This window comes from Charadrius vociferus, unplaced genomic scaffold (genome assembly GCF_000708025.1).
Source record: "Charadrius vociferus isolate BGI_N301 unplaced genomic scaffold, ASM70802v2 scaffold326, whole genome shotgun sequence".
Classification (NCBI taxonomy): domain Eukaryota; kingdom Metazoa; phylum Chordata; class Aves; order Charadriiformes; family Charadriidae; genus Charadrius; species Charadrius vociferus.
Genome location: NW_009649062.1, coordinates 2,346,348 through 2,358,640, shown reverse-complemented (window position 1 = coordinate 2,358,640; position 12,293 = coordinate 2,346,348). Strand labels below are relative to the sequence as shown.

At 44.1% G+C, this 12,293-nt stretch overlaps 1 protein-coding gene across 1 annotated transcript in view; it reads right to left on the bottom strand.

Moving 5' to 3' along the window:
• Window positions 1-12,293, bottom strand: part of FBRSL1 (fibrosin-like 1) — a 401,205-nt gene that overhangs the window by 301,739 nt on the left and 87,173 nt on the right. The window contains exon 2 of the mRNA XM_009888109.1: window positions 4,219-4,320. Within this exon, the coding sequence (XP_009886411.1) occupies window positions 4,219-4,320 (102 nt within the window). The remainder of the gene's footprint in view (window positions 1-4,218; window positions 4,321-12,293) is intronic.

The window sequence follows — 12,293 nt, the reverse complement described above, 5'->3', positions numbered from 1 at the left end:
GAAAAAGCTCTGAACAACTTAGTAGCAGTACTTGCTGGTTTTATGCACAGCTGAAGTGAATCCCTTGAAAAGGAGAGTTTTGACTCTTAAGTGGCCAGCACCTCTTGCAACATATTTCCTAATCAGTGAGTATTTATGGTCGATATTTTATATTTCCAATTTCCCCCTAAGGGCTCGTGAGAAAGCAGCACACCTGCCAACCTTTTCAGCTGGGCCAATAATTGCCAATTTGCTCTTTGCCTTAGTATATCACTCAATTTAGCCCTGGCTGTGCCCTGCATACATCCTCATTCATCTCCGTGCCCCCATGACAATTAGAGTGTTAGCTTCGGCTAACTAGGGCAACTATTCTACTAGGGTTGGAAGACAATTATTAGTCTATTTTCCCATCTTGTGGCAACAAAATTGAGAATCCATGACAATTACATTCAGCAATTCTGCACTCTGCCGCCTGCTCCCCCTCCTTGCCCCCACCTTCCGAATATTTCAAATTATCACAGCTCTACTACCACATTCAAATTTTCCATGTTCACAGGGAGTGAGGCTTCTATTTAAATGATAATGAGGGACGATCCATTCAATTTAGTGAGGGAGAAAATCCATTAAAAAGCAGGCAGTTCTTAAGCTGATGGGTCAAGAAAAAGATAAAACCCTTTTTTTAAAGCCATTATACAAGGCTCTGTGTGGATTTCTGGACTGTTCAGGACATCAGAAAAGATTAGGACAATTATGGAACAGGGGGAAAAACCAAAACAAAATGCTCAAGCCTTCCACTTTTACTTGGGTCAACACAACAAAATAACAATATGGCTTATCTGGCTCTTAATTCTCTGGCAACTTCCAATTACCTCACTGTGAAAGACAGCAGAGGAAAATCCCATTTTGGAAAAAGGCTGTTGACTCGGTGTTGGTTGTAGAAGACCTGAGAGTACATATGTAATAGGGATGTCAGCTTTGTAGTAGATTTTAAGGGAATTTTACATCAATACTGGGAACATAAACAAGTGGCAAATTCCCATCCCCTCTCCCCGACACCACACCATCTCCTGTGCAAACCTGGGCTAAAACTTCTCTGGTTTTCTGCTCTGAAGTTTCATCATCCCAAGGAAGAGACCAGCCTCAACAAATCAAACTTCTGCAGCCAGAGATGATTTCACTAGATCATAATAAGCATTTTTTTCCCCAATGACCCATAATAATAAATGGCACTCGGTGTAATGTCTGGAAAGATGTACTATACAAGACAGACAATTGCTGTCTTACTATCAAGTTGTAGCACTTTCTCCCCACAGAAATTTCATTGTGGCAAAGACGCAGCAAAACGCTCTGGGTTTTGTTGTGGACAGACCGATGACTCCGTGTGTGTCTGTGTGCAAGACACAATCAATCATTTGCTTCAGTTTTCTTTAGAGTGCAATTATTTCACGACAGACCAGGCCACCTCTTGACTTCATGGTCCATTAGAGACTAATGACATGCATTAATGTAAATAAAGAACAACTTGCTGGCATCCCATTGAACAAGTCACCTCAAGAAACAAATCGCACAGGGAAGCTAAGCTGTTCATAATAGCGCCTTCTAAATGGAGACTGACAATGAAGCTGGAGGGAGGACTCCAGTGCTCCTAAGGTGGCAACGCCAAACGCTATAGCTGACACTTTCAGACACATATTTCCCACCACACCTGCTGTGTGCCGCCGCACAGCAGCCAAACCTGCCACCTCCCGCCTCATTTACTCCTTTGTTCACCCAAGTTAATGGGGAAAGAGATGGGAGGGAAAGGCAGCGTGAAAAACAGTCCTGAAGGCCAAATGCACGAAGAAACAGCAGGAGAGCTACTCGGGGGAGAACGAGAAACACCCCAGGTGCCTCCTGCTGCAGCGCATCCGTCTGCAGGACAGGCGGCCTCCCCAACACAGCCCTGTGCCAGAGCCTCCATTGGTAACTGCTAACCGCAGAGGAAACCCATCCCTGCTTTCCCTGTACGTCCTTACTGCCCTGCGGCTTTCTAATCCTCAGTGCCGCACATTAAGGGGGTGCCTCAGTCCAGCCATGCACCATCTATTTAAACACCATGCTGGGAAATAAGGCTTCAGAGCTGTACAGGGACCAGGCACAGCTGGACAGAAAATCCTGCAGGAATCGACACTCGGCAGTACATCGTCTTCATCTTCTCTCCCCTTCCCTGCTCCCTCTCTACAAAAGGAAAACGTCTGCCGCCTTATTCCTTTGCACGCAAATGGGGAAAAGCATCCGATCGCACCCGCGGGACTTTCTAAGACTTTCTGACAGTCACTAAATAGACTACAGAACACTTACTAGTATGCAAGGAAGTGTTATACGTAATTAAAGCTAAATTGCACTCATCAAATAATGAACGAAGAGCATTCGGTGATTCATGAACCTTACTTTTCAAACTGTTTAATTACTAATTTGAAAAATTCTCATTTGCAATGGGTCGCCAGGTCACGAGAGCAGCTTCAGCAAAGCTCTGAAGTGTGCCCTGGCCTTCAGGCACTACCCAAACGTCCCTGTTGACTAAAAAAGAACGGAGTGCCTATTTCCCACAGAGTTTCACTGGCTGCTGAACTAGCTTTGAAGATTTTTGCAGGAATTAGGTGCTCAGACTCAATTCCTGCAGGCTCAGCCTGCAAATTTGGGGGCAAAGGGAGAGGAGGAGAAAAAACTGGAAGTGCATCGGCTTAACAAGAAAAGTCTCCAAGAGCACTTAACGCTTTGACCTAAGCTAATCGCTTAGTCTGAATATATTATTCCTCTCCCGCAGCCCCATGTTATGGTACAGCAATGCTACCAGGCGCCTCTGCTCACATACCTGTCAAGAGTGGCCAAGGGAAGGGGAAGGAGAGAATCACATAAATATATGTATGTATAAAATTTCAATCATTATTGACTAGTAACACGGTCAAAGACGCCCCGCAGCAAGGGGATTTGTCCAAAGCCCCCCTCCCCCACTGACTTTCCCCACCGCGGCGCGTGGGTTCGCAATCCTGGAAGGAGATCACAGGACACGTTATTTTTCTCTTCCTCCCACTGCGTCGGCTGTTTACAGCGCCCCATTCACACTCCAAACATGTAGAGAGAATTTTCCCCCGTCACATTTCCCTGTCAGAGCTGTCAAGCTGAATCCCGCTTTAATCTGCCAAAAGCACTTTTCTGCTGACATTTTTAATAAATACTTTCAGCTTTTAAACACATTTGTGGGAGCCATTTTTTCCCCTTTTTCTCCCTTCTCCTCCTGTAGAATGGGCTCTGAAAGCCTTAATAGCAAATACATTACACTTATCAAAGGCTTTCCCCCCCCTCTTCCTTTTGCATCCTGAAGCGGAGGTAGTGTTTTCAATTTTAAAGCTAAATTAACTGTCCAATTGAATTTAGCTGGTGTGAGCCGTTTTCTGTGACAGGTTTTAGTTATGAAGCATATTTTACATTAATAGAACTCAACATGAAAACCACTCGCTCTGGGATTTCTGTGGCTTGCCATTGAAATGGCAAATTTAATATTTCAGACATGCTCGTGCCAGCGTTTGATTATTGTTCTTCATTTAAATCTCTCCTAACGGGAAAGGTCCTAATTAGTAAAAAATCATGTTTTAATGAAGGCGAAATGCTAATTGCTAACACAAAAAGCCTTCATATAAAATTATCCCAGCACTGCCATTGATTTCTCGGTGACTCAAAAGCCCATTTGTGTGTTTACACACTAAGGCACCGTTTGCTTTTGTTTTATCATAACATTTCACTCAACGTACCATCGAATTTCCTGAGAGAAAGACATCTTTCCCCAAAAAACCTTTCATATCTTGGAGGCAAGAAGCATAAAATTAGATGCACTGACTTTGCACCCAAACTACGTGATTACGTGCAGTAGCTAAACCCAAAGATACTGCAAAAAGCTTTTTAACACAACTTCTTCGAGAAAACAAAACAAAACATCAAGCCATTTTTCCCCGAGGAATAACAATTCCATTTTGTTTTCCCATCTCTGATCTTTCGCTTATCATATTATTTGCACCATGATTATAGTGTTTGCAAGGCAGCTCAACCACTTATGCCATAACACTCAATCATGATATAAAAAAAAAGTTATTACACAGTGACCTCTGGATGCCAACATTTGTTCAGCAAGATTTATGAAAAGCCATGTCAGCAGTGGGAATTGCTGCAACGAAGCGATGCTTTCTCCTGAATGGTACTTACATCACTGAGACGGTCCCTTGAGCTGCTCCGCTGAGAGCTTGTGGCCTCCCTGATGCTGTCTTCCTCGCTATTTCTGCCACTTCTGCTTGTAGGGACCTTCATCTAGAGGGAGAAGAAGGAGGGGGAAAAAGGAGATTTTCAAGCACTGCTCTGCCACCTGTTCCCGAGGTTGCCGACAGCGGTTTAGTTCCACTCCTACGCCCAGGGCACTGTAGAGAGGATGCTTTTGAATGCATGGGGCTTCTCTGAAGTTGTTCTTGACCACCTGTGTCCTTATTCCCTTTCACTAACGTGCGAGGGAAGGGGTGCTTTTTGGCCTCCTGGGAGCAGGCAAGGCTGTGCCAAAGTCCTAGGGCCTGACGCGAGAGGGAAGCGGGCAGACAAACCCCCTTCACTCTTCGCTACCAGCAAACCTCAACTGTGATGCTGGTGTGTCAGTACCGCGGCTTGCTGCCGGGGCCACCACTGACGGCCAGGTCTCCGGTTCCTACTCTGGAGACAGCCCTCAGGGTCAGCCCCAGTGACTGCACTGAGAGGTCAGTACCAGCATGACAGCCAGGTGCCTCAATACTGTGACAGATACTGGCCTGAAACAACTTGCTTGAGATAACGCACAAAATTTGAAGTACAGCATGATTAACTCTTACAGCCAAGGCTGGTTCTCTAAGCACTAAATCATCCTTCTTCCTTCGCCTGAAGTTGTGCTTGTGTTTGTACATAACTGAGAGGCACCAATGTTTGAAATCACAGCAACTTTCCGCTTACATCTGCGAAGAGTGTTACAGGGGGAGGAGAAGGAGAGGATAGATATGTCATTCACAGCTTCATTCCTGGGCTCATTTACTAACAAATTATTCTACTAATTCCCTTGTGAAATATTGGGTGGAAAGAAGTGTTTAATTTATTAATAGGTTCTATTCATATCAGTTTGGTTCCATTTAAATTACACTATTTAAAATGTCGGCTTGTACAAATTGGTACTTCTTATGGCAATAAAATCCCCTTGTTTCTTTCTGTCCTATTTCATTGCAGTCTCAGTAGCTAGCAGGGTTTGCTCACGGTGCTCTGATATAACCCCAGCGTGCTCCAACAGCCCTGCCGCTGTGGCACGAGGACCTGTGCTCGATGGGCACGCTACCACAACGTGGGCATTGAAACCTGGGACCTGGGAGCACACCGATCGCTACACTCCCATGGACGTTTGATATGGCTGCCAGCTAAGTGTCCCACAGTCTATTAATATGATAATACAATATTCAAGATACGATAAGCAGAATGAGCTCCAGTACTCACCCAGTCTGGAGCATACAGACCTACACAGGCTTGTATGATAGAATGCAGAGGAAGTATCACGTTCACATTCACGCAACAGTGCATTTCTGGTTAAAGTCCTCACTCTGCAGTGCCTTTGTGCCACCTTACAGCTCATCGATATACTTTCTTCTTCAGTATAAGACTTTTAGACTCAGCCACATCAAAGTACGAGAAATAAAAATTTGCTCACGGCCACCTGGTCACACAACCACCTCTCTCTGCATTGGTGTTTTGTCTCCTCCATCGTAAACCACCTACCCAATACATTGCCCACCTGCAAACTTTTATCAAGGCCCATTTTTCATCTTTGCTCCTATGTCAAAATGTTGAAATGACACAGCAACAAGAGGTAACCCCTGCTGGGATCTGCTAGATGCATTTCCAACCAACAGTGAGCCTGCACTCCCAACTACCAGCATCAGATATAAAGGCAGGAAATAATCCACTTGAAATTCATCATGTTGAACCCACATTGTCTGCTTCCTTAATAAAAAGGCCAACAGCATCAAGAACAGGAATCTAACTACACTACGTCAATACTGTGGCCATTATCCATCACATTTTTAATTCCACATATAATTAATTATTTTTTTTTCTAAATATAAGTGAATGACAATCATTTCATGTTTCATTCTTATTAGGTCTTTATTAACCAACTATGACTTCAGTTATCCCATTATCTTGCCCAGGATCGATGCCAAGCCGATAGGCCAAACAGTAATACCCCGTTAATTACAGCCTCTGGAAAACACTGGCACCCAGCTTTCTTCTGTCATCTGGGTCTTCCTACACTTACTCAAGACCCAACTCTACTGGTTCCCAGTCATCAGCCAGCTCTTCTGAAACTCTTGGATGTAAAGTATCCAACCTGCCAATTTCAAAGCTTCCAAACACAGCAGGTGCTTTTTTTCTCCCTGAAACAGGAACCACTTAACTATTAGAGGATAGAATTACAATTTCCCTAAACACAGTCCAGAAATACTCATTGAATTCTGTGGCTTTCTGATTTCTGATCCATAATCCTACTGCTCCCACCTAGGAACACATCAAAGCTTGTCCAAATTATTACACTTTTGACCTAAACAACTCCTAGACAGCTGCAAATTAAAAGAAAAATAAATTACACCATTCCAAATTCTTTCACCTTCCCAAGCGCAAATGTTCACCAGAATTAATTCAGAAGGACTAAACTGCCAGCTGTTTAAAGTTAGCACAGACTCACCCAACCTGTTACCAGACTCCAACCTTCTGCTGTTTTTCTTGAGTTACAGTCAGCTCCCAACACCACCTGGTTTTTTTCCTCCGAATTTCATTAAAGGAAAACTACACCTACACCCACGGTAACAAATTGAGACAATTTGACCTGACAAGGTCTTGCACGGGCAAGCAAATTAGAAGCATCACTGCTGCCATTAACCTTTCCAAGTAAATATCAATTATTAAACTTGCTGCACTACCTCTGTCCCCAGTTTGCTGCTGTGAATTAAGAGGGTCATCAGCCTTTTTGACAGATCTTGTTCATTTACACCTGCTGCCTGCCAGCAGGGGAGCCCGCACACCCGCAGCCCGAGCGCTGAGCCAAGCTGCCTTAATTCATCAGTAATTACCCTAATGAGCCACATGCAGGACCCAACTAGGAGGACAAGTTGTTCTGCTAAATGGATGCATTGGTTTCAGGGGCACTCTCCGCAGACCTGGGCATTAGCAAACTGGTCAAAAGCTTCTTTCCCGAAGTTCCTTCTGGCTTGGCTGCTTGATTTCTAGTGATTTTCTCTGGGTGGTTTCGCCTGAGTTGAAGAAATTCCTCCTGACTGTGTTTCCCTGATTAAGCTTTACTATAACACCTCCTATTCCTCTCCCTTTTAAAAGGTTATTACTTTTTTAGAGTCTGCAAAGGCTCTGGGGGCCGGAGGAAAGGTGGGCACCCAGCCCCAGCCCGGGGACCTAATGGCTGCCTCGGCACCACACAGACCCCAACAAACAACCCCCAAAACTCACACACAAAACACACTACATCCTCTTGTACAACACATTGCCAGAGACTTAGGCAGACACGAGAGCAAGACCAGCCGCCACTGTTAAATACCTGAGCTAGAGGAGCCAAAACCCGTCTAAAAGCAGGTTTGGGAAGGGGAAGGCTGTCTGAGAGAAGCTGCCTTTCCACTTGGATAAAGCTGCCCAACTGCTGTTACAGAAAAGCATTAAAATCGCTCACAAGCAGCATTTAGGAAGGACTCCGCTCTCCAGCTTGTTGACTTTGCCTGTCTGAAAGTACCCACACAGCCCACTGCTATTTTCTGCTTTGACGGCAGCGCCGGCTCCTCTCCAGCCCTGCCAGACGGCATTTTCCACTCAGCGTAACAGAGCCGAAACAGAAGCTCAGGAAACAGCAGGTAGAAGCATATGTGGGCCAAATCTGAGTATGTTTGATCGCATTGCCTCTAGGTCTGCTCAAAATACTGTAGGAGTCATCTGAGAAGCAAAAAGTCTCACACCGACTCCAATGCCCAAAGCTCAGCAAGAGTCTTGGAAAAGTGCTGCTCAGCCTCGGGTCCTGAGGTCTGGGGGGTGGGAGAGAACCGTTTCTGAAACGTAGGTTGACTTCTGTGTCACTGCAGGACAGCTAAGCTGGAACAAAAAGGGGACAACTCAAGTTATTTTGGTAATTTCTCTCTTCCAAAGGCGAAATCCTGTCCTCATCCAACTCTTAAGTCAGCAAGACATTCATGTCAATAGGTATTCACTGAAACATTAAATAGGTGGTGAAGTTTTACTCAAGCAGAGCCTATTTCATCACTGAAATTAACAGAATTCTCCAAAAGTATTAATTAAACCCAAGGCTGCTTAAAAACCAGACCCATGCAGCCTCCTACAAGATAAATAACACACCCGACAACAGCACACAGGGCAGAGAAAAGCTGGCGGTAGGCGATCTGGCTATCTGCAATAGCTACAGTTCAGTTTTTACCAGAAACTACAGATCCGTGTGTGAGAACGTGAAGAACCCCATTTCCATCTCTGTGAGAGCGGGCCAGTGCTGCAGACTGGGCTTGGCTTGGCAGGGACCAGTCGGGAGCAAGGCATGGCAGGTTTGTAAGGCCATGAGCAATTTGCATGCTGCAGGTGCTCGCTGACAGTCCCAAGCCACGTTCGGAGCCAAGAATTATGAACCTTGCGCGGTTGGACATCATGTAGCATGATTAAATATCATAACTCATTCCGGTAATAACTCCAGCTCTCATTAAAGTCCAGTTCTGCCATCCTGGACTGCTGCTGCCTTTCCATCTCCCCCATCCAACTTCCCCCTCTCTATTTCTTCTTATGGGGCAGGGCTGGAGGAATATATGAATGGGCAGAACGGGTCTTGCTTCCCTAAAAGGGCTTTTTCATTACCACTACGCTGGCTCTCAGCCCCCGCTTTTTAATCATAATAGATCAGCCTGCTCTCCATTTACTTAAGCTTTTCCGATGTCAGAGGAAAGCACGTTTTTATTTGGCACACCTATTTTCAAATCACAGGCACGCTGCCCCTGCTCATTATTAATAAATACACTTCGATTTATCACAAGCTCCGTTTGAGTGCCACGGGGAGCCTGGGGCAAAAGGAGACAAATTCTTTTCTTAAGTTGTTCTGAAAGGTGCTGGGCTTCCCGACCCTCACCCCCATTAACCCAGCACAGCTAGTGCGCTCCTACTGGGAGCTCCACGGCTTGCGCAGCGGCAAACTCGGACTGATCTTGTGCCATCTCAATATATTTGTTCATTATCTTGCGCACACACAGAAGCATTTGGAAATGTACTCGGGGCACAGGCCAAATTGAATCATCTGCCTTCATTTTCCACACGATCTGAAGCTACAGCTGCTACAACAGGCTGTGGGATTTTTATTTTCCTTCCTTAACAGTTTTTTTTTCTCGCTCTTAAAGTCACAGCAGTCTGATTTTAAACCTCTCGCTGTTGCTTCGGTTTGTGTCTGCTTTCTACAAAACAGGTCTTGCAGACACACACGGTGGGAAAAGAAATTCCCAACAACCTCCCTCCGTGCCATTCTGAAGGCAAGACAGAAAGCAGAGCCCTCGCGGAGAGACATAATTAAAATACTCATCTCAGAGATGCCTGTTCTGGTGGCTCAGATGGGTCTATTAATCCACTAATCCTCTCACCTCCGCCGGTGGACAGGCACTGGCAGGAATGGCACCCATCCACTTTGTGCTACACTTGGGAGCAGGGAATGGTCCCATGAAAACAAAGAAGCCCTTCCAGGTCAGAAGGGGCAAAGAGCTTCCCGCAGCACCGAGCTGAGGTCTGTCCTTTCAGGAACATGTTAACTTCTCAAGAAAAAAAAGTTTAATTCCTTTTTAGAGCTCTGGAAGATCAACTTTCATTTGTGTTGAGAGAAAGGACAGACAAACACAACCTTCAGATTTCGGATTTTACTGACTTCGTGGCAAATCTATTTTGGCAGAAGCTACTTGGAGATAAGAAGGTACAGCTGAGAGGCGTCCAAGTCCTGGAGTTTAGGTCCAAGCTTTCAGATCACCAGAGATAGGGATGAATCCACCTTATCTTGCTCATCTATCTAAACTAATGCTGCTGAACGCCACTTTACATCTCATCAGTGTATAATGACTTTATCATCTGCTCTGCCAAAGGACCCTTTTTTGACTTTCTGTAGGGTCAAACTAAGGAAGAAAAATTTTCTACAGATAAAATTTCATACTAATGGAGATTATGATTCCCCACGGCTACAAGAATTGTTAAGAACAACTGTTCCAAAAACTTATCAAAACTAATTGTATGGCCCGTTCCCTTCCCAACAAACAGGAAAACGATGCTTAAACAATATTTTGGGAAGACTTTTTTGTTAACATATGCTTGCATTTTATCATCAACTCCCAGATAAGCTTGTGTTTCTCTTGGTAGACTATCAGCAGTAGCAGCTTTCTGCAGCAGGAGACAGTAAACTGCCTTAATAAATACAAATGGACAATTTAATTAAAATATATTGGAGACTTGGAAAAAGTACTATTTGTGGACGAAACAGTCTGTTAAGGGATTGCACTCAAGGCTAGTTCAGTGTATTTTAAGCAGGCAACAATGAGCGGCAGTGAAACATACTGCACTGAGCTCTACCCCAATGATTAAAGAGCACACGGACATTATAAAGGTCTGTTTTCCAGAAGGGCGGGGGGGAATTCACCCAGTTGCCTCTGGTTTTAATGCTTGAAACAAAACAAACCATTTGGCTTTAAAAATGTACTTCTTTAAACCTGAAAAGACCCATGTATCAAAACAAGGTGGAATCAGCTAAACACATTACTTCTGACTTGTTTCCTTGAAAATCCAGCCTTAATGCATTCTAACAAAATTTATCTATCCCAAGCATACCTCATAATGAGATCAACTGGGAAAAATATCAGGCTTGTTTGTATATTTTATACTTGCTCTAACTTGGCAGTTTGGAGATTATGTATTCCCTAGGTCCCTCCTTAAATCGTTTCACACGCCGCAATTTGATTTTCTTTGCTTGCCCTTTTCCACAATTTTTTTGATACATTTTATTGAGTTCTGGCTCAGAGGGAAACGTTCCCTTTGAATTAAGGGTGCAATCATTTTTTTTCCTCTAAATAAGGACATATGGCGTAGAAAGCAATGTTATGGTCTGAGGATTTTATGATTGAAGTAGGACTCATTTTAAAAAATGACAGTAGCATCAGGTTAGATTAGAGTAGATTTTCTAATTGGGTGGTGCTGCTGTGGATGTTGTGATCGGCTATCTGAGCTATAACTCATTTTAAATATGACATGTCCAGTTTTACTTACTGTGATAAAGAGGAAAACAGCAGCAGTGTTAAGTTACAATACTGAAGGAAATTAGTCTTAAAAAAAAAAAAAAACAACGCCACCAAAACCCCAAACCACATTCATTTAGAAAGCTGTATGGTTTCTAGAAGCCTAGAGTTTATACATTTGACTGGTATGCAGATTTCAGGTTTCTAATCCTGGTTTACCTGTTTCCCCTGGATAAGTTACTTAAATAACCTGTATTGCAGTTTTGCAGTCTGTAACACGTGGCTTAATTTTTACCTCTCTCTGGGATGCAGAGAAGTAGAATTAATGTTAGCAAAGGATTTCTGTGCTTAGAAGCTGTCAGAGTCGGCTGCCACAGGAAAGCAAGTACAACAACTTACTGTAATAAAAAGTATTATTAAAATATCAAAATACTTAAAAGCTATTGTTAGCTTCTCAGCTGCTTAAGCAACATTAACTACTCATTAATAACCTAACTTTTTATCTTAAATCTTGCACCTACTCATGAGGGTCATCCTTACATTTTTAGAAACAACAAAACCCATATTCATTACATGTAGTCCATTGTCTTTCAGTTTTTAGAGGAGTTGCTATATGATGCTCAGAGTAACATCCTACATTGAGCTCAGCTTTAGCTCTGAGAGACACTTCTCCAGGTCGGGTCTCACATCTCTGTGCTCCCGTACGTACCGCTAGTGATGCAAAGCAAGTCTCAGGCCAGGATGACAGAGGTGCCCAGCAGCCCGAGGCTTTCTGCAGTGCCCATGCAGACTCTGCTGAACACTGCCTGACTTGGTTTGCCTTTCTAAATACCTAACTAGAGAGAAGCTACATTTGACCTCACGATTTTGGAGCAGTACGGCAAGAAGAGTGGGCCAGTGCTGCTGGGGACTGGAGAAGCCTTTTTCACTAGTGCCCGGCACAGAGAGGCCATAAGGAGCACCAGAGTT